The 22,586-nt window shown below is 42.7% G+C and overlaps 1 protein-coding gene across 1 annotated transcript in view; it reads right to left on the bottom strand.

The window, feature by feature from the left end:
• Positions 1 to 1,649: 1,649 nt before the first annotated feature.
• The window catches only part of CHD1 (chromodomain helicase DNA binding protein 1), a gene marked incomplete in the record, with an annotated part of 4,694,407 nt that continues 4,673,470 nt past the window's right edge, over positions 1,650 to 22,586 (bottom strand). The window contains 1 exon segment of the mRNA XM_044063873.1: positions 1,650 to 3,136. Coding sequence (XP_043919808.1) covers positions 2,794 to 3,136 — 343 coding nt within the window.

Below are 22,586 nucleotides of genomic sequence, written 5' to 3'. Positions count from 1 at the left end.
CAAAGGGTCACAAGAAGTCATGGAGCCACTCAAAACAGTTACTACGATAGGAGGGAACTGCAGTGGTGTAGCAGTTAGCACTGTTGCCTCACAGCAAGAGGCTCGCTGGTTCGATTCTCAGCTGGGGTGCCTTATGTGTGGAGTCTGCATGTCCTCCTTGCATTTGTGTAGATTTCCCCACAGGTGCTCTAGTTTCTTCCCACAGTCCAAACACATGCATCTGGAGCATTTCTCCCTGGGCCTCTGCTGAAAATGGGCTCTGTCCTTGTCAGACTTTCCCAGTAAACAAATGTTAAATAAATAAATCCACGAGCAAGATTATCTGCACAAGACGATAAAAGAGAAGATGAAAGGGAAGAGGCAGAACAACTTACTATTTCATAAAAGGGCAAGGTCATTTGGAAAGACAGCAAAATCTGGGACGTTTTGGAAAGAAACCAGTAATGAACAGACCTAATAAGAGCTCTCACTCCAATAACAACGAATTGTGCAGACAAGGAATACAATGCACTACCAGTAAACAATACTCACCATGCAGTAAATATGCACAATGTGATAGTTTCCCAACATAAGTGAAAGTAATTGCTGATTCTAGGTCTGCTAATATAAAACATCACCATCATGTTTGTACATGCAGATGAAGATGCCTTCTTTTTCTTCAACAGTCAATCCCCTTCAGCGACAGAGTGGGTTACTTGCACCCAACGGAAAGCCTAATCTAGTGTCATGAAGAATGATTATCTTTGAAGATGAGAAAAATGACAAATGTGAGTAAGACCACAAAAAGAAATACAAAGATGGTGCTTTTCAATCATGAAATGTAACCTTCTGGCTTGGGGAAAATGTCACCTTTGAAATATTTGCACAAGGCAAAGGATTTTGTACAGTGGTCAAGACCGAAAAAGAAAAGGCACAAAATAGATGGCCCGTTCATAAATCTTAGCATTTACACTTCCAATTCCATAACAATGGCTCACATTAGTTTTTTTTACTTCAGAAAAACTGTAAGAAATATTACTTTCATAAAATAATGTAGGATTGATAGGATCACCAGGAGGAAGCTCTGACCTAGTATTCACATGGCAAACATGAAATAACAGACATAAAATGGACCAAACCTTCCAGAAATCCTTCCAAACAAAATGGCAAAAAATGTAAACTGACATGGGAGGTTCTCCCTGCTTGTAAAATACACTAAACATGGACAAGGACCTATTGGCTGACACAGGCTTAAAGAAAACACAAAACCTTTAGGTAGTGCGCATGAATCTCATGAAAAGATGTGAAGAGAATGGTTCTATATGAAGGCACTCCTCTAGTTAAAGGTTCCAAACACACCAACCTGCTATGTAAGGCTGCCTTTTTTTGGACATTAAATGTGCACAAAGTTAGTTAGATTAAAAAGTACTGCAATCTTCATCATCTTGCTGGCATCACAGACTACAATAAAATACTTCAGCATTACTATGTGAAAAAAACAAACGTCTCTCAGCTCAGCATACGCATTACTTGCTAAGGAACAAAATAGTAATATGTACCCACTATAAGGTATTTAGATGTTGTGAAGCCAAAAAGAAACCATACTTCAACAATATTTTTAAAGACAATTCATACAGGCTTAGCAGCATGGACAAGAGAGAGAGTTCAGACATGTTTGGCATATTTAATCTGTAATATATAGAAATATCTATGTACATCTGTCTGCACTGTAACAGTATCTTATCAGTTTGCCCATCAGTTCAAAAAATTCAGCTGGCTGCATAGCACATTTGACATTATTGCCCACAATAAAAAAGGAAAACAAATGGATTTACAACAAATTCAGCTGATTTTAACTCCCAATTATGTAAGCCTCTTTAAATCAATGCATTAAAATTCCAATATGTTTTGCCACATCAGGAGCATAACACTATACAAATTTGTAAGGGATACTTCTTTTCCCCTCATAACCACAATTTACAACATATTTTAAAAATGGAACACAAAACTAGTATTAATAAAAAAATGAGGTGCACAAAAGACAATGGCATACGTGTTCCCTTCCCCAATTGTACATTCTGAACAATGATTCCATCAAGACAATGCATCAAAAACTATAACACATGGACTAAATTCAATTTTACTGACAATAAGGCCTGAGTTGGTGGGGAAAGGAAAATTTATAAAAGCCTGAGAAAGGGGCAAAAATTCATTAAATTCACTTATTTACAATAATTTACAGCAGCAAAACTTGTAAAAATTCATTATAATTGATCACAAAAAATCCTGACTATTTTACACTTGGAACAGTATTTAAATATTCAAGCTTGATGAGAAGAAGAAAGGTGTTTGCAGTGTACACAATGTAAACAAGTAGCTTTGGAAAATAAATCCAGTCCTTGCAGGTTTTTAAGAGATATATTACTTATTCCTTTCTGACTCATGATTCACAGGTTGAATGCAAAAAACTGCTTTTTTAAAAAAATATATGCTGGGAGGAGTCAAATGGATAAATTCCAGAAGAATCTGAGTTTCATGATCCAGCCTGAACAGGGCAGTGTTGAGGTCCGTAGTAGTAAACATCTTTAAAAAATCTACAACGTTTAGAACGTTTGCAGAGCAGTGCAGCATAAATCTTAAATATAAAAATATTCATCTTCTGATGGGATATTACACTTTCACCTTGGAAAGAAGTAACAAATACTGCTACTGAAAGCCAACTCCTGTTCAGAGCTTTCAAGTCAGGTAAGGCAATCACTGTGTTAATTTACGGTATATGGCTAAAGAGGTTCCAGATATGTGGATGATCCTGTGTTATGTCTTACGACTACTCCAGGTGTGTTCTGGAGTGCTTTTGTGATCTGAAGAGTATTCAAATGGAGATCTATGTCCTAAAGGAGATCTTGAGCCATAAGGAGACCTTTGATCACTCCCAGAGCCCCTGTGGTCCATTTGCCTCTCAGAGTGGTACCTGTAATCCTTGGATGATTTGTGTTGACTATATTCTGAATTAAAACGATAGTCTGAATGTGACCAATGATCTGAATGGGCATGATGGTCCATGTGAGACCTACTCTCCTTAAAGCTTCCCTCCAAATTAGATCTGTGATCTCTGTGGTGGTCATCCATCTTTCTGTGCTTGTTTTCACTGTAGTACCTGTAAAATAAAAAAAAATGATTAAGCACTTTCTGAAATCACAATACAGATGCAGTTATTGCACATTGGCTTGAAAATTTTAGTTGCACTATACAATTTTTTGTTCAGTGGTCAGTCTAGGGAATTTAAAGCTTTAGCATTACCAAATGGTTAAAACGCACGTCCCATTACTTTGGGTAAAGCACTAATCCACGTGGACCCATTTCAGTTTCAGCCCAGAACACTGTCTGGTTGCCATTTACTCAGGGCTGCACAAGTAAACGGAGGTTGTGGGTGCCAAACCCGAGACTGCTGCAGGGTATAGGTATATTCAGTCATAGGCTTAATCTTATAGCCTTAAAACACTGCATTAAAGTGACACACTGTTTACCAAAGTTAACTGTAAAGATTTAAGCACAGCAATTGCACTCCAAAAAGTTGTTTATACAAAACCATATCACAACACTAGAACTTTTTGCAGGTTCTTAATAGAAGCATCAAAAAATGTCAATAATTAGAATAATATAACACTAGAAAAAAAAAACAATATGCTGGGATTTACAAAGGAAATGTCATTAAGAGTACTTATGTTTGTTTCACACTCATTACAGCAACTGCATTCACTGAGGATTTTAATTGAATCATTTTAAACATATACATAGCCAGAAGAGTTAATCCTCATTTACCGAACAGCATCTCTGGTTATAGAGTCCTTGCTGTACAATTGGTCTTAGATTCTGAAATCGAAAGAGCTTCAGTATAAAAGATTTTTCATTAACTGCAACAAATCCCTGAAATGGGAGGGGAGGGGCTTTTTATTTATTTATTTTTAACTCAAGTGATAACTTTTCCAAACCAACATTATCACACTGGGCAAAAAGTACAGTTGTGTACACTTACCATAAATGTAGATGTTCGAGTATATTCACTGTTGCAGTCATCACTCTTGGGTTATCTGCCTGTAGGTAGCCCTCAGTCGGCCCGAATACCAGAGACTTAGTACATCTGCATCGGATGCTGTCACTCCAGGACTGACGTCAGGTCGGCAGGGGTATAAAAACAGGCAGCCGACGCCATCACATCAGTTTTTCTTGCCGCAAATGTCAGGAGCCCCCCAAATGGGGAGCTAAGTTATGGTGGGGAAAACACCACCAGTAAAAAGTAAATACCAATACCCCTGAAAGGGGTGAGTAATAGCCATAGAGAGGAGAGAGAGAAACCAGGGGGCTGGAGGGAGGGAAACCAGGAATGCAACAGTGAATACATTTGAACATCTACATTTATGTTAAGTGTACACAACTGTACTACGTTCTTTATGTTTCACTGTTGCATTCATCACACTTGGGTGGATTGCCAAAGCTGAAGAAGGGTGGAGGCAGTCAAGAAGAGTTAGGGCTGGCTAGTATGCCTTGCAGGACTGCTGTTGCAAAACCTGCCCTGGATTTGGAAAAAGATAGGCAGGTGGTAATGCTTGGTGAAGGTGTGTACAGAACTCCAGGTAGCAGCTTCCAGGATTGCCCTGGTAGGGACTTCCCTGAGAAATGCTGTAGAGGTAGAAGCTGCCCTACTGGAATGTGTTCTGACCTCCTGAGGGGTTGGTTTCTCATGGTGCTAGTAGCAGAAATGGATGTAGTGTGCTATCCATTTGGAAACTGTTTTGCAATAGCCTTGCCCTCTGCCCCTGTTGCAAAGCTAACTAGTAACTGGTCAGATTTCCTGAAGGGCTAAGTCCTATGAAGGTATAAATCTGAGTTGTCTGTGCACATCCAAGGAGTGCAGGATCCTTTCCCCTTTATTCTGAGGATTAGGGAAGACAGTTGGCAAATGGATGGATTGGTTTAGAGCCACGCTGGACACCACTTTAGGCATAAAGGAAGGATTAGTCCTGAGGGAAACCCTGTCAGCATGGAAAATAATGAAGGGCTCCACAGCCATAAGTGCTTGTAGCTCAGACGCTCTTCTAGCTGAAATGATGGCCAGAAGCAAGGCTGTTTTCCAAGAGAGGAATTTTAACTCTGCTGATGCTGCAGGTTCAAAGGTGGGAAGCGTGAGCTTTTCCAGTACAAAGTTAAGGTCCCAAGCAGGGGTGGGTGCTCTCCTAGGTGGCCGTAAGTTGTTTGCCCCTCTCAGGAACTGTTTGATAAGAGGGTGCAACAAGAGAGGTGGCTCCGTGTTTTAATTTGCCGAAATGGCTGAGGCATATATCTTAATGGAGGAGGAGGAGGACAGGCCTCTGTGGAGTAAAACTGCTAAGTAATCCAGGGTTAGAGGCAGGGAGGGCAGAGTTGTGTCCTCTCCTTTAGACTGAATCCAGGAGCAGTACATTGTGCACTTATCAGCATAGGATTTTTTTGTACTGGGTCTTCTGGCTTGAAGAATGACGTCCAGCACCTGTTTGCTTAGGGTTGCTGGGGGAGAATTCAAGGAATACGCCAGGCTGCAATATTTACGGTTTGCAGTTGCGGATGCAAAATCTGTTCCTCCTGCTGAGAGCAGGGTTGTGTTCTGCTGTAGGTGCCAGGGTAAAACTGGTGATAGACTGCACAGAAGTGGGTACCAGTGCTGGCATGGCCAATCCAGGGCAATCAGAATAGTCCTTGGTCTGTCCTGTCTTATCTTGAGTAATACTCTTGAGAGAAGGGGGAAGGGTGCAGAATTTGCTGAGCTGGTGGTTATAGGGGGAGGCAAAGAGATCCACCTCTGGAGTCCCCCATTTCTGAATAAGAAGGTTGAAGGTGCTGGGCTCCAATTGCCACTCATGTGGGTCTAGGAGATTTCTGCTTAAATCATCTGCCAGTGAGTTTTGTTTGCCTGGCAGGAATTGAGCTTGCAGATGGACTTGCATGTCCAAGGCCGTGTTCCACAGGGCCTTGGCTAACCTGCAGAGTGGGTAACAGTGGGATCCCCTCTGCATTTTGATGCACCACATAACTATGGTGTTGTCTGTTTTTATTAGTTGTTGTCCTGGAAAGTGTAGGGATCTGAAAGCTGTCAGGGCATTCTGCACAGCTAGCATCTCTTTTTGGTTGATGTGCAGATGAATCTGACTTGGGCTCCAGTGGCCGTGAATCCATTTTCCGTCCATGTGTGCTCCCCAGGCATAGTCTGATGAGTCTGTGGTTAGGGTCTGGGTGGTGTGGGGCTGAGTAAAGGGCAGTCCCTTGTTGTGGTTGCATGCTTCTGCCCACCAAAGGAACTCTGTCCTTAGACAAGGTATGATAGGAATGACTGTTTCCAGGTCCTGAGAATGTTGGCACCAAAGACTATTTAAGTACCACTGAAGTTTACTCATATGCAGTCTTGCATATGGAATTAGCAGTATACATGAGGCCATGAACCCTCGAGCCTACAGTATTTTTCTTGCGGATAGCTGGGTTCTGGTGGCCAATTGTTTGAAGTAGGCTGTCAGACTTGTTTTTCTGAAGTGAGGAATGCCATCTTGGATGTTGTGCCCAAGCTTGTTCCCAGGAATACAATCTTTTGACTGGCTACCAGTTTTTATTTCTTTTCATTGATGGTGTACCCCAAAGGAAGTGAGAAGGTTTTTCATAAATGTCAGGTGCTGCAATAGCAACTCTTGACTGTCCACGTAATTCAGGTAGTCCAAATACGGGTAAATTTGGATATTTCTCTGCCTGCAGTAAGCAATGGCTGGAGCCAGGCATTCTGTGAATACTCTGGGTGCAGTGGATAAGCCAAAGGGAAGTGCAGAGAACTGATAATGCATAGATCTGGCCCTGAAATGTAGATACTTCCTGCATGACTCCCTTACATGGATGTACATATAGGCTTCTTTTAAGTCTAGGGTAACTAACGAGGCATCCTTGGCTAGCATAGGTAGTAGCTGTTACAGGGTAAGCATTCTGAATTTTGGTACCACCAGGAAGGTGTCGTGAATTGAAAGATCCAGGATTGGGTGCTAAGAGTCCTCTTTTCTGGGTACCAGGAAGAGTCTGAAATAGAATCCTTGACCTACAACCGGCTGAATAGCTCTGATGGACAGCAGGGAAAGAACTTGGCTTTGAGCCTCTGCCCACTGGTTTGGAGGAAGGGCTGGAAACCCGCTTGTGGTTGGCAGTGAGAGAAGTAAAATTTGTATCCCTAGGATACAATGTTGAGGACCCTTCGGTATTGTGTGATGGACATCCAGTTTTTTGCATGAAGGGCAATTTTTCCTCCTAGGGGCATCAGCAATTGGGCAGGGATGGGGAATGGAGTAGAGAAGTCACTGAGTTTTTTCCGTAAGGAGGTGACTTACCACTCCCTGCTTTGGGGGTGGGGGCACTCCATTGCTTAGATCTCTGCACACCCTGAGACTGTAGTCTGGGTGGTCTGTTTCCCCTGGGTCTGGCTTGAGATGGCCTGGAGGGGCCTGGAAAGGACCAATGTTTGGAAGGGCAATGCCTACTGAATATAGGGGGTTGCACTTGTAAGAATTCTTTAATAGTCTGCATAGACTTAGCTTTTTCTTCCATCCTTTTAAGAACCTCTTCTGCTTTGGTGCCAAACAAACTGTCCTTGTTCAAAGGAGCATCTAGTAACTTTGATTTGACATGGTCTGGCAAAGTCTGCTCCTTCAGCCAAGCATGTCTTCTTAGTACAGAACCAGTGACCGCTGCCTGGCAAGATGCTTCTAGGGAGTCAAAGCCACACTGCAAAGTATGCTTGCTGACTTGGCTTGCAGATTGCATGAGCTCCTGCAATTCTTTATTTTCTGCACAGTCTGTAAAGGTAGCCACTTTTTCTTTAATAAGTTCCATAATATGTTGCTGGTACTTCAGCATGCAAAACTGAAAATGCAATGGCCTAACAGCAAGAGGTGCAGAGGTATATACCCTTCTTACCCCATCTGTCCAAAGCTCTGGAATCCCTGTCCGAAGGGGTGGGATTCTTGGCTGTAGTTGCCTTGATACCTTTAGGCCCCTGGGAAATTATCTCTGGGTCAGCAGTAGGATTCTTGAAAAGAAATTTGTGAGTGTCAGGTCTTCTGTAGCACCTGTCTGGTTTCCTAGGGGCAGGAGGTGAAGTATCAGGAGTAAGAATGGATTCCATAAAAACATCATCAACAACTTCCAGGACAGGGGGTATTGCTAAAGGCCTGTGCTGTGGCAAATCGAGGAATTTTCTAGAGTCTTTTTTTGGACTGAGGATAGTCTTGGCATTCCCAGTGGAAATGCTCTCTTAAAGTATGTAAGATTTCACCAAAAGAAAAATCCTCTGGAGGGGAGACAGAGGGAATGGATTCCTCTGCATCTGAATCCTCATAAGCAGATAAGGGCATGTCTTCATAATCAGATACTTAAGAGTCATCGGACTCCTGGTCTGTAGAAGCTGCAGGGGACTGGTCTCTTTTCCTCTTAGCAGGGGAAGGCTGACTTCCCCTAATCAGCGTAATAAGGTCTTCTGCCATTCTAAGCATTTGTCGTTGTGGCATAGGAGTAGGTGCATGCACTTTTGGTCGTCGGTTTTCTAGGCGTAGCGCGTACTCCAGGCCTAAGAAACTCTGTAGTTTTATATAAAAAAAGTCATCGGTTTGAGTTGAACATCGGTTGAGAGAAGAACTGCCTCAGAAGCCGGTGCCTGCACAGAGGCTCCAGACCCATCCAAGGTAGAGACATCTGCAGGTTCCATAGTCGAAGAGGAGCCTCACGGCATACTGGACTAAGAATGGGTCTTTGGTAGAGGCCTGCAAATCCACTGAAGCGGGCATCAGGGTGTGCGACAGCGCCTCAATGAGTACCGGCGCACTGGCGACTAGCTTAACGGAAGCGTCGTCGGCAGCTTTAGACCTATGCGGTCTCTGTCTTTATCCTTAAGTTTTTTTGGAATATCGGTAGTCGGACGGCTTACCAAAGCCATTTCGGAATACGGAGATCGAGAATGAAAGAATTTAGCGACAATGAGCCCGACGATGAATGCTTCAGGCATTGAACAAGGCACAAAACTGACAGCGAGGTACGTTGTGGTATGGGCCTAAACAAGTGATGCAGTAAGAATGAAAATCTCTGTGTGGTATTTGCTTTCCACAGGCAAGCAACTTTTTCTGACATTGGTTAGAGCAAGAAAAAAGGATCCCAACGGGGTACTTAGCTTTGCAAGACTTCAGGATTACTCAATTCGTAAACGAAAATTCAGGTAATGGCTGACCAGCACTTGAGAACTGCTTCTGCTTTGGGCTCCTCAGCAAGAAAGACTGATGTAATGGTGTTGGCTGCCTGTTTTTATGCTGACCTGACGTCAGTCCTGGATCGACAGCATACGATGCAGAAATACTAAGTCTCTGGTATTCGGGCCGACTGAGGGCTATCTGCAGGCAGATAACCCAAGTGTGATGACTGCAACAGTGAACATGAAGAACATCTTTATAGTGCTTAGGACTTGACCTTTTTCTAGAACATAACAATCAGCAAAGCAGTTGTACTTATAGTTGTAAGGTGTCCTATTTCTAGCTTGTTAAAAACAGTATTATTTTGCTGAACCTATGCAATTTGTGTGGTACTGTTCCATGCCACTAGGACTGTTTTGTGGAAGGCTCTTTCTGCTGTCAGATATGCTGGTATGTATAGCTGCTGAATGCACTGTTCTCTTAGGTTTCTTCATCTGACTAGCACTGAGGTTTTCAAGATTAGATAACAGCATTCATTTAGTAAATCATTGGTAGGTGTATTTAATAAAAAATGAGATCCGACTTCCATAGGCAACTTCTTTGTAAAGTTGTGCAGTGATACTCTGTTATAAGACAGTACAACTGAATATTTTATTCTGCTGTTTGCAGTCTGGCAGCATTTTATCAGGAATTTAGACTAAGTGGTAAAGGTGAGGACCTGTACTCCTCATCAGCTGCCTAGGGGTGATGCTATGTAATGCAAGATCCATTTAAAATAAAAAGTACAGTTTTGTACCTACCATAAATGTAGATGTCCGAACTGGATAGCATCTGCAGTCATAACAACTGGGTTGTCCTGTCGTCAGGCAGCCCTTCAGTCGGCCGGATTCCAAAGTCCGGGTCCGGCTTCGGCTGATGTCGCACTTCACCCGGCGTCATCTCTGTTGGTCTTCGGGTATAAAAGCATCAGCCGACGCCATTTTCCTCAGTGTTTCTTGCCCCAGATGCCAGTAGCCCTCTTGAAGGCTAAAATTTGGATAGATGCCAATGTTTCCAAAAAGATAGAGGTAAACACAAAAATAAGCATGTATGTACATATATACAAACAAATACACCATAAAAGACTCCCCCCCACCAGCTAGCTATTAGGAGGGTAAACACCCTAGGAGTACCACAGAGGGAAGGAGGGAGGGTAATCCTGACTGCAGATGCTATCCAGTTCGGACATCTACATTTATGGTAGGTACAAAACTGTACTATGTCCTTCATGGATGCATCTGCAGTCATAACAACTGGGTAGAATACCATAGCCAACTAGGGGAGGAGGATAAAAGTAGATTATGGTGTGTTTAGGATCCCTTGCAGTACAGCAGTGGCAAACCCTGCTCGGGATCTGGAATATAGAGGCAAATTATAATGCTTGGCAAATGTATGCACGGAGGTCCAAGTAGCCGCCTCAATAATGTCTTTGGTTGCCACTCCTCGTAAGAAGGCTGTGGTAGTGGCTGTTGCCCTTGTAGAATGAGGTCTTATGTTCTGTGGAATTGGTTTTCCATGGAAGGAGTAACAGAATCGTATGCAATTTCCTATCCATTTGGAGATTGTCTGTTTGGAAATAGCTTTTCCTTCCCTTCCTGTTGCATAGGCTACAAAAAGTTGGTCAGTCTTTCTGCTAATTTTTGTTCTGTCCAAGTAGTAGCGTAGCTGTCTATGTACATCCAAGGTATGCAGTATTCTTTCCCCTCTGTTTTGTGGGTTGGGAAAGAAGGTAGGTAGGTGGACTGCCTGGTTTAAAGACACTCTGGATACCACCTTAGGCATAAATGTAGGATTAGACCTCATGGACACTCTATCTTGGTGGAAGATTAGGAAGGGTTGCACTGCCATTAAGGCCTGTAGTTCTGAAACCCTCCTTGCTGAAGTAATTGCCAGTAGGAAAGCAGTTTTCCATGACAGGTGTTGTAGGTCTGCTGTTGCTGCTGGTTCAAAGGGTGATAGTGTCAACTTTTCTAGCACAAAGTTTAAGTCCCAAGCTGGTAATGGTGGTTTCCTTGGAGGTTTTACATTCTTGATTCCTCTGAGGAACTGCCTGAGCAAAGGGTGCGAAAAAACAGGTGGATCAAAGCTGTATTCTGCTGAAATAGCTGATGCATGTATCTTGATGGAGGAGTAGGACAGGCCTGAATGAAGAAGTTCGGCCAGATACTCCAGAATGTTAGGCATATCTATGTTTGACACATCTTTTCCTCTTTCCGTACTCCAAATGACAAACCTTTTCCATTTTCCAGCATAGTTCCTTCTTGTTGAAGGTCTGCGTGCTTCAAGAATAATGTCTTTAACTCTTTGGGAAAGTTCTGGATTAGCTGCTGATATGTGATGTTCCATGCAGTCAGTTGCAACGTTTTTAGGTTTGGATGTATGATGCTGTAGTTGTTCTGAGTTAACATCAAAGGCATCAGGGTATTGGCCACATATTGTTCGAGACATGCTCCTCAGCAGTGGGTACCAGTGTTGTCTTGGCCAGTTTGGAGCTATCAGGATTATCCTTGGACGTTCTTCCTTGATTTTTAGTAGTACTTTGTGTATCAAGGGAAGAAGTGGGAATGCATATGCTGTTAGGCCTTTCCAGCTGAAGGAGAGCAAATCCACTTTCCATGCTAGTGGGTGGAATGTCCTTGTGCAGAAATTTTTGAGCTGGTGATTGAGAGGTGATGCGAATAGATCTATCTGAGGCATTCCCCATTTCTTTGAGATGGTCTTGAAGATGTCCGGGTGCAGCTTCCATTCGTGGGCATCCGATGTGGTTCTGCTTAATATGTCTGCTAGAGTATTTTCTTTTCCCGGTACAAATATTGCCTGTAACTGGATGTTGTAGCTGAGTGCCAGGGTCCACAGCTCCAAAGTCATTCTGCATAGGGGTATGAATGAGTGCCTCCCTGTTTGTTGATGTACCACATGACTGTGGTGTTGTCTGTCCTTATCATCAACTGGCCCTCTTGGAGAAATGGTTTGAACTTTTGGATTGCCAGTTTTACTGCCAGCATTTCTTTTAGGTTGATGTGCAGGTGAAGTTGATCCTGTGTCCACAATCCTTGCACGCATTTGTCCAGCATGTGGCCCCCCATCCTAGGTCTGAAGCGTCTGTTGTGATGGTCTGGCTTGCTTGACATCTGCGAAAGGGTAGGCCTGGGTTTGACTGACATGCCTGAGCCCACCATAGGAACTCCTGCTTTAAGCATGGAATTAGTGGGATTTCTGTTTCTAGGCTGTGTCTGTGTTGGGACCATAAATTCTTTAGGTACCACTGTAGTTTTCTCATATGTAGTCTGGCAAATGGGACCAAGATTATGCATGATGCCATGAAGCCCAAGGCCTGCAGTACTTTTCTTGCTGTTAACTTGTTCAGTTTTGTTAGTGCCAAGAGGGAGTTCTTTTTGTTTTTCTGTAGTCAGGAATGCCATTTGTTTTACTGTGTCCAATTCCGCAAGAATGTCCTTGTTTGGGATGGTATCAGCCTTGACTTTTGTAAATTGACTGTGTATCCCAGAGCTTGTAGCAAGTAAATGACCCTTTGTAAATCTGTTGTCAGCTTGCTTTTGTTGTCCCCTTGTAGCAGGCAGTCGTCCAGGTATGGGTAAATTTGAATTCCCTGTAGTCTGCAATGGGCGATTACTGATGCCAGGCATTTTGTGAATACTCTGGGCAGTAGATAAGCCAAAGGGCAATGCTGAGAATTGATAGTGCTCTGATCCTGCAAGAAATCTGAGGTATCTTCTGCAGATTGGTCGAATGGGGACGTGCAGGTATGCCTCCTTGAGATCTAGAGTTACCAGCCAAGACTCCTTGCCCAGCATGGGAAGAAGTTGCTGTAGGGTCAGCATTTTGAATTTTGGGACAATGATGTATGTATTTAAGGTGGACAGGTCGAGAATTGGTCTCCAACTTTTTCCTTTCTTGGAACTAGGAATAGTCTGGAGTAGAACCCTTTCCTTGCTCTGCTGTTGGCACTCTTTCCACAGCTCTCATGTTTGCTAACTCCATTATCTGTTGTAGTGCCTCTGTTTTTGATTTGGAGGTAGATTTGGCATTCCTCTTTGACTGGTAAAGTGTGGAAGTGAAACCGGTAACCTTGATCTATGGTTTGTAAAATCCACTTGTCTTTTGTTATGTAGTGCCAGTTCTTTGAAAATAAGGTTAACTTTCCGCCTAGAGGAGCCGCTATTTGTTCCCTGGTAGGCGGATTTAGGTTAAGTCACTGTGGTTGTGCTGATGTAGTGGCAGTGGTTGTGTCTGTGCCTCTGTTGTTACCTTGCCACTGTCGTCCTCTGTAGGCACCTCCTCTGGATTGGTTTCTGCCTCTGGAACGTCTATTCCTGCCCCTTTGAAATTTTGTGGAGTCAGGAAAGGACCAATTTTTGGCAGGCCAGTTCCTGCTAAACCTTGGTGGTTGAACCTGCAAGAAATCTTTAACCGTTTGAACAGATTTTGCCTTTTCTTCCATTTTCTTCATAACCTGCTGGGCAGGTGTACCAAACAAACTTGTCTTATCCATAGGAGCATCTAGCAACTTAGCTTTAACATGATCCGGTAAAGCTTGCTCCTTTAGCCATGCATGCCTTCTTATCACTGTGCCAGTCATGGCTGATCTAAATGAAGCCTCCAGTGCATCATAGCCACATTTTAAGGAATGGTTGCTAACCTGTTGTATGTTATTTACCATTTCTAATACATATTTCTTATCAAGAGATTCATCAGTGGTTAGTTTTTAGTTAACTGATCAAGCATAAACTCTTGGTATTGTATCATGTGAAACTGACAGTTTAAAGCTCTAGCTGAGAGAGTAGCTGAAGTGTAGACCTTTTACCCCATCTGTCTAATGACCTTGCTTCCCTTTCAGAAGGAATAGGGTTTTAGCTATGGTCGGCTACTGCCTTGGGACCCTGGGATATAGTTTCGGGTCTGCAAGTGGGGCCTTGTAAAGGTGGTGATGAGTATCTGGCACCCTGTAAAATCTGTCTGGTTTGGCAGGGGCTGGGGGTAAAGAATCTGGAGCGGAGCAGACATCATTGAAAGCATCATCCACCACAGAGAGAACAGGAGGTATAGCTAAGGGCCTGTGCTGTGGGAGGTGCAGAAAGGTCCTAAGTCTTTTCTGGAGTCTGAAAAATCCTGTTGCTGCCATTGGAACTGCTATGCATGGCATGTAAGGTTTCCCCAAAGGAGAATTCTTCTGGTGGGGAAGCAGCTGGAATGGATTCTTCAGCATCAGAATCTTCAAAATTGGAGAAAGGAGCCTCTGGCTGGTCAGTTATGTCTGATTCGTCAGCAGAATCATCAGAGGACACTGGCTCAGGGGCTCTGCCCTAGGTCTCTTCTCTGGGGCTGAGAGGCCCTGTCTGGGTGAGATTGAGATCCTCTAATTAATGAAATTAAATCTTCTGCCAAAGTAAGCATTTGAGAACTAGAAGAGGGCCTGGTTGTGGGGGGTTTAACAGGCACTGTCTTAGTAGTCTTGGCTGCTTTAGCCCTGGCGAAGGCCTTAATGGACATGGCTGCTGGAGGCCTAGCAGCACCACGTGCTGGGGTAGAGACATCCAAGGGAATGGTGTCTGATAAGTCAGTGGCAACCACCGTAGTGGATAAAATTTCTGAGGCCGATTCAAGAGTGGTAGCAGGGGCCTCAGTTGTAGAGATAGGTTCAGCTGTACTTTGATCAGTTTTCTCGGTTTCGGCCGAAACAGAGACACTCGCGGTTTGCTTAACCATGGTTTCGGCCGAAACCGCGGACCGCGAGTGTCAGTCTTTATCTTTGCGTTTTTTGGCAGATTGGGTAGTCGGAGGATCCGACGGCATAATGTACGCAAAATCAGAACCGAAAAACTGTTCTGCAAACTCCGACCGACGCCTAAGCGTTCGTCGGTTGAAAGAAGCACAGGCCGAACAGGCTGCTACGTCGTGGGCTGGGCCTAAACAAGGCAGACAATAAGAGTGGAAATCTTTATGAGGTATTTGTTTCCCACAGGTTAAACAATTATTAACTTTTTCTGACATCGGCTGAGGCAAGAAAGAGTCCCCAACGGGGTACTTAGCTTTAGAAGTCTTCGAAGTAGTATTCGGTAGAAGTAATCTCTGGATCCGACCGACCGGCACTTGCGAACAGCTTCTGCTTCGGGCGCCACGCGGCAAGAAAGACTGAGGAAAATGGCGTCGGCTGATGCTTTTATACCCGAAGACCAACAGAGATGACGTCGGGTGAAGTGCGACATCAGCCGAAGCCGGACCCGGACTTTGGAATCCGGCCGACTGAAGGGCTGCCTGACGACAGGACAACCCAGTTGTTATGACTGCAGATGCATCCATGAAGGACATCCAGGCATTATAACTGATTTGGGTGGAGCTATGGACCCTGCATTTATCAGAGAAATCTGCTTGAATGAGAACACAGGCCCACATATTGGATTTTGCATTCCCCTGCATTTCAAAGTTAACCATAGCCTCAGAGTTAACCATAGCCTCAGAACTAGTCACTTGATAGGCACAGTGATGGTGGGATGGCTATTTTTTTCCAGTTTGAAACTCTGAACTAGAAGCTAATGAGGTTGCCTCCTTTGACAAAGTGTTACTGCTGGAGCACATGGTTTCCTTTGACAATGTGTTCCAGCAGTAACAGCAAACTGCAGATTCCTCCTGGTATACCACCTATCAGAATATGCAGGAGGTTTTCTGCTAGAGATCAAGGATCTCCGTGTCAGCCTTGTCCATTAGTCACTTAGATGGCTATATCTTGGTGACTTTCATACATGGGGTGATGAGACCTACAAACTTACTATGCAGCTCCCAAATTTAATATAATGCTTTGACTATATTCAACCTGTAAGTTTAGCCATTTACAGGACTTGGTCTGACCACTTTCTAGTAAGCTTTATCCTGGTTCTCTCCCTTAATCTGCCCTAAACAAACAATGGTTAAAGGCAGACATCTCAAGACAATAACACCGACACACTGTCCAATTCTTAACAATCTATGTAAGAGGATCAGTGCTGGATCTAGAAGGGCTAGCTATGGCTTATAAAGAAGTCAATACAAAAGTGCACTGGATTCAGACACCCCAGTGAATATACACCTTTAGCCAGTCTCTCGCCATAACCTAAGGTTCCACCATGGCCTACTTTTTTGTTATGCAGGCAGAGGTGAAGATTATAGAGAAAGTGGAGATGAACATGCCTGCTCGAGGATAACAGTATACTGTATGAACAATATGCTCTCTACCAGACAGGATTTCCAGTGTCACTTTTCTCTCAAATTTGGTTTTGGCAGGAATTAACTGACCTGACGCACTCTTTCAGGCTGTAGGCAGGCTGCCTAGCTTCCCACATAGTTTCTTCTGCTGTTTCACATGATAAAGTGACTAAATTCTTTGTTGATATTTCCAAGACCTTGAGCTATGTCAATACCAGATCACAAAATAAGCACTTGCAATTGCCTGACTGATAACTTTGAATGGCGTTATGTAAGAGTTTGAATATGTTAAACATCATGGTTTTGGCTATGCATTCAGCTGGTTGTGATTTGGATTCTGGAATTACGGGACTGAAAAAAAACCTGTCTCATGACTCTGGGCTTGTTAATTATCCATATTCTTTGCTCATCTTTACAGATGGGGGAATTCCCAGATATCTTGAAAAAAGGTTCATTTAGTATTGGTAAGCCCAATGTTTAAAAAAAAAACTTTCAAAGACTCAAACATTCTCGGGAATTAGTGGCCTGCCTCAAACTGATTGGTAAAATACTGCACCACAGAATTTGAGTATTTGAGACAATGTGATTCAAATTATTTGTATGGAGTAAAGAATCACTTTGGGAAGTGGAGTACTGGGAGGGAGGGAGGTGCAGTATATACATGTAGGTAGTCCTGTAAGAAAATTAAAATATTTTGGGGGCTGTGGAAAATCATTGCTTTTGTTATTCTGTTAAGTGATTAATGACAATTATGTTGGAATGTGCTTGGGTTAGGCAATCTAGTAAAGAAGAAAAGGGTTGGGACATATATTTAGAAGGTAATCCCACACATTATAATGTCGCAAGAAACTCGGCAAGCAGAAGGGGGAGCATGTAAAGCTAATAAATTTGAAAGTTCAGTACCTTTGACTATCATTGTCTGTGGAAGTAAAACACATGGTAGTGACAATCCTTACTCCAAAAACTCAAATTTATGATTGCAGTTTAGGTGGAAGATGTTTATAGGCTCAAAGATAGGCTAGATGCCTCTGTGGGCCATTATAAGTTTAGCCAATTTCCCTCCTAAAGGTGAGAGTCAAACTTTGTACATTATGTTTGTGAGGCAAACATCTTAACCATTATACCAACCACTCCAATGTGTCTGGGAGATCTGTAGAAGTCTAGGCTGAAGATGTATACTTTTCTAACATACTGGTCCTCTGAGTCAAAATGGATGAAGGTGAGACAGGAGTTATTAAATGTACAGGAGAATCTGAAAGAGGTTGTGATCTGTGTACTGGTAACTTAGTTACTTCAATAGGAGATTTGGGGGCTTTTAGGAAGTACCAGAGGCTTTCATTACACATACTGTTCAAAGGCTCATTCTGTGTTCCCTCAAACAGTCTATGTCACTGTGGAAAAATGTTATATAGTAAGTGGTCTGGGGATACTGCAGCCGGTTTTCTTCCACATGACTTTTTCATGATGTCAAACCTACAACTAGACAGTAGCATCTGAGAAAAGACTGTCATTTTAACAACTCTTACCAGGCCAACCACCTTTATTAACTGGGTTTATACAAAGTTGCCAACCTTAAGGGCATGCAGCTTAGACCTTACACAACAGCTTAATAGAGGGGTGGTGGGACTCTCAAAATAGATGTGAAACATGAGTTGAAGGTCTAGAAAGGGATGATTAGGAATCAGAATGCTTTTCAACTTGGGTAATCGCAAACCCTGTGTTTGTCTAAGTTTAAACAAAATGAGGCGAGACTTGAGAGGTTTTGGGGGGGGGGGGCAAAACAAAACTATGAAGGAGATACAAAAGTTGATGAGAAGGAGATGGACTTTAAGAGGGACATTCTTCAGAAATTGTGTAAGTAACCATACTGAACAACAAATATGCTTGGCTTTTCAAGTGATGCAACAAGTTGTAGAGACCAAATAATGCAGAAAATGATTTGAAATCCAGTCGATATAATTCAGATATATATGGATTACAAGTAGATTAACTGAACTGCTTTGTGGGTAGAAATGTCCCAGAGATAACCACAGAGCAGGCTGCAAAGTTGATGTCTTTGGTCACAGAGAATGAGTTTGAAGGGGTATTGGTCAATCTCCCCACAGCTAAAACTCTAGGTTGGGTGGCTTAACTCTGGAGATTTACATGAAAGGAGGGGGAGCAACTTTTAGACAGACCATTTTAAGTATTAAATGAAATCAACAAAACACACTTAATCCCCCTTGAAACAGGCAGTGATTTCTCGCATTCCAAAGGAAGGACCTTACCATTCCAAACTCCTATAGATCCATTTCAGTTTTCAACTGGGACTACATTTTTTTTTCTGGAGGTGCTCACAGTCAGGTTGGGTCCCACTGATGCCTCTGTTTATCATACTAGATTTTTCACGGAAAACAAATACCCAACAACGTTTTCAACACTGGCTGGCAACAGGAAGAGGAATAGCAAATGTGTCAATTATCAGTGCTCAGACAGTATACAAAAAAGACATTTGATAATAGTTAACTGAGCAGACTTATTTTTGGTGTTGGACAAGTTAACCCCCCCCTCCCCAAATACACTTTTTTTCATTCTGCTACTGTGTTTATTATGGAGTCTTTAAATGTTTAAAGATAAAAGTTTACATCTCTGGCATCTGTGCTGCAGAGACAACAAGGTTGTCTACTGTTTGCTCCTTTCTACTTATCTTTTAGTTAGACACTTTGGCAATGGCTTTGCATTCTTGTCAAATAAATGAATTTGAAGTGGGTGGTTTGCAAAGAAATATGGCACTATACTCAGATGATCTTTTAGTCTATCCTAGGGCTCCATTGTATGAATTCAAAGTTTTTGCTTGTATATTAGATACATTTGGTTCTCTTTTTCGGGTATGAAATTAAAATTAGCAAGACACAGGCAGTGATAATTAATTCTCTCTCTTCACAGGAAGTAACAGACTGGTATCCATTTTCACGGAGAAGCAAGGTGAGCAAATAGTTGGGCAAATATTAAACCTAATCAATAAAACACATTTTAGGTAACCTATGAAGATGTTCTTGGGAAATGTAAACAATCCATAAATATATGAAAACCAATAGACTTGGAACTGGACTAAAGGTAGAAGGTATACAAATATTTATAGTTTCTATCTGCAGTGTGGGAAGAGCCAGAGGACAGTCACTAGCACAAAGATTCAGAAAGCTGAGCCCTGAAGTACTGAGGTACATAAGGAGGCTCAAATGTAAGACTCTTGGTCAACATAGTACTTAATGAATGTGAGAACCGATGACCAAATGGCTACTGGAGAGATGTCAGCAATGGAGACTTTCTTGAACAAATTCTGGAAGCAACCATAACTCCCTCCAATGAACTGGCCTTTACCAACAGTATTTCCACTGTGCAGTGACATGCCTGATGGCAAAAAATAACTTAATTAAAACTACATTTAGTTTGCCTAGAAACTGACAGTCGTTTCTTTCAAGGACAGGAGGAGAGAGATGACAAAATAGAACAGCTGGACTGGGAACTTATCATAATTGCAGGCGCTCATGGATAGTCACTATTTCAGTCATCATTTCTAAGCTTCCTGACTACAAAAGCCTGACCAAAGTTCCAGAGCTTTACCTCCCCCTAATGGCTTTGGTGGACTCTCTCCCACCAAATATTTATTGTCTCTATCTGACATCAGGCCACTGTGGGCATAAGAGGGACACTGGATGGTGCCATCTTCAGATATGTATTGCATTGGTTGGGAAAAGAGCTTGCCCTAGGCACAACAGTAATTGTGGATATAGACAAACATATCCCTAGTAGACAATGGCCCATCTATGGGCACCAGGAGACAAGATGAAAAGTGTATCTAGTTCAACCCAAAGATGCCCAATAAGAAAAGTAAAGGAGATGGTGGGAAACAATATGGACTGCAACAGCAAATACATTCAAGCATCCAACTACTGCAAGTTCCTAACACAATTGTACTACACTCATACTAATATTTACTGCTGTAGTCACCACCTCTGGGAATACCTCCAGAGCAAAAGGACCAAAGGGTGGATTGGCCTTGACTGGGTTACTCAGACCCCAGAGGACAACCACAGCAAAATCTGCCCTGACCCTGGATGAAAGAACACAAAGTAATGCTTGAAAAAGATGCAAACAGAAGATCAGGTTGCTGTCTCCAGAATGGATGGCATACTGACCCCATTAAGGGATCCATGATGGGCTGCAGTGGACATAGAGGACTGGGCCTTGCATGACCTGGCACAGGTTTTCCACAATACAGGAAGCAAAGCAAATACAATAAGCAAACTACTTTGACAAGGTCTACTTATTAAAAGGTCTTTCTTGCCTCTTTCTTTCAAAGGAGACAAGCAGTTGATCTGTCTATTTGATATATGTTTTAGTTCTGTCCAAATAAAAGCTCAGTTGTCTATGTACATCCAAAGAATATGAAGTTATTTTCCCTTTTTATGGGTCTTTGGAAGGAACACAGTGAGAAGAATAGACAAATTTAAGGCTAGGTCTGTCAACACCTTAGGCATGAAGACATGGGTTAGTACGGAGGGTGACTCTCTCTCTACGAAAAATAAAAATGTTCCCTTGTACATAACGGCTGATGACTCAAAGATCTTGTCCAAATGATAGCCACTAGAACACAGTCTTCCAAGCAAGATATTTAAAGGTAGAAAGAAGTAGCTGCTTCAATGAGGGAGAGGGGGAGATTTTCCAGTACATAGTTATTCAGCTTTTCTGTGGTGGAGTCATGTCCCTTTTAGAAGGTCTGAGGTGTCGTACCCCCTTTAGAAGCAATTTAATTGGTGACTAGGAATACAAGGGGGATCTAGAAGCAGGCCGGCTGATACAGTAGAAACATGAACCTTCAAAGAGGCTTAAGATATTCCTGTTTTACAAAGGTCTTGGTAACTAGTTGAGAACCACAGATAGCTGGGATAAATTCAGGTCCTTGTCTGCAGTAAGGCAAAATAGTGAGAATCCTTTCCATTTTGCTAGACATTACTTTCTTACTTTTGTGTCCCTAGCCTGCCTTACATTATTTTGCAAATCCTCTGAGAATGATTTCTCTCTCTCCCACTTCAGACAAACAACCAACCTGTCAGCTTTAGACAGCTCAAGCTGAGCTGCAGAAAAGACCTTTTTTAAGTGAAGAAGTCCACTCACAGAGACAACACAACTGGTTCTGACCTGGCCCGACAGAGGAAGAACCAATGTCGCATAGGCCAAAGGATACTATCAATAGCATTTTTTGACTTTTCTCCCCAGTCTTCTGCAATACCCTGGGGATTAAGGGCATCAGAAAGATGGCATAGAGAAACAGACCCACTCAAGGTATGGAGATAACATCCTTCCTTCCTTCCAGGCTCCTGGAGCTGCTTATCTGCAACAAAACTTCTTGAATTGTCTGTTTTCTGGGAATGTAACCGGTTCAGATTCATAGTTACTAGGCATGCAGCCCTGGACACCATAAAGGACCCTAGACAAATTCTCAGTTGCTACAAAGCACTGTCTGGTTAAGTGACTTGCTCAAAGTTACCTAGTAGGTAAATGTCAAACCCATCACCCTTGCACAGAAAGAAGCTCATTAACAACTTGGAGCTTTAATCATCTGTGCTACTTCTGGCACACCCTGCTCGTCAGTCAGCTCTTAAAAGACATTTCTGTTCAACATCCATTTGTGAGGTTCTGACTGTGATCTGTTCAGCCTGTCTGCTAGGACACACTCCTAAAATGAAATGCAGGATGACTTGAGGGTCAAGCCTCATTCCCTATTTCTCATGCTTGCGCAGCCAGTCTTTATAGGATATAAGAATGGGTATCACCCCTGCTTGTTGATGTACCACATCACAGAGGCACTGTCGATAAAGATGCAGAGAGTCCCCTGGGCCCAAATCTATTTGAATGCTTTTAAAGCTAAACAACTGGCATTTCTTTCACATTTATGTATTTCCTTCTTTGTAAGGTTCTGGTCCCATGTGCCTGGGCCACAGGTCTTCCACAAGGGCTCCACATGAAATGTCTGAGAAGTCTGTGGTGAGAATCTGGGTCCCAAGAGCAAGTTTAAAGAGTATCCTTATGTGGAGATGTGTCCAATTTATTCCACCATGAGAGTTTCATTTTTATACGTCAAAA

The sequence above is a fragment of the Protopterus annectens genome, chromosome 2.part2 (genome assembly GCF_019279795.1).
Source record: "Protopterus annectens isolate FY-2018-M chromosome 2.part2, PAN1.0, whole genome shotgun sequence".
Classification (NCBI taxonomy): domain Eukaryota; kingdom Metazoa; phylum Chordata; order Ceratodontiformes; family Protopteridae; genus Protopterus; species Protopterus annectens.
Note: the sequence above shows the minus strand (reverse complement) of the source record. Positions and strands in the feature narration are given on the sequence as shown.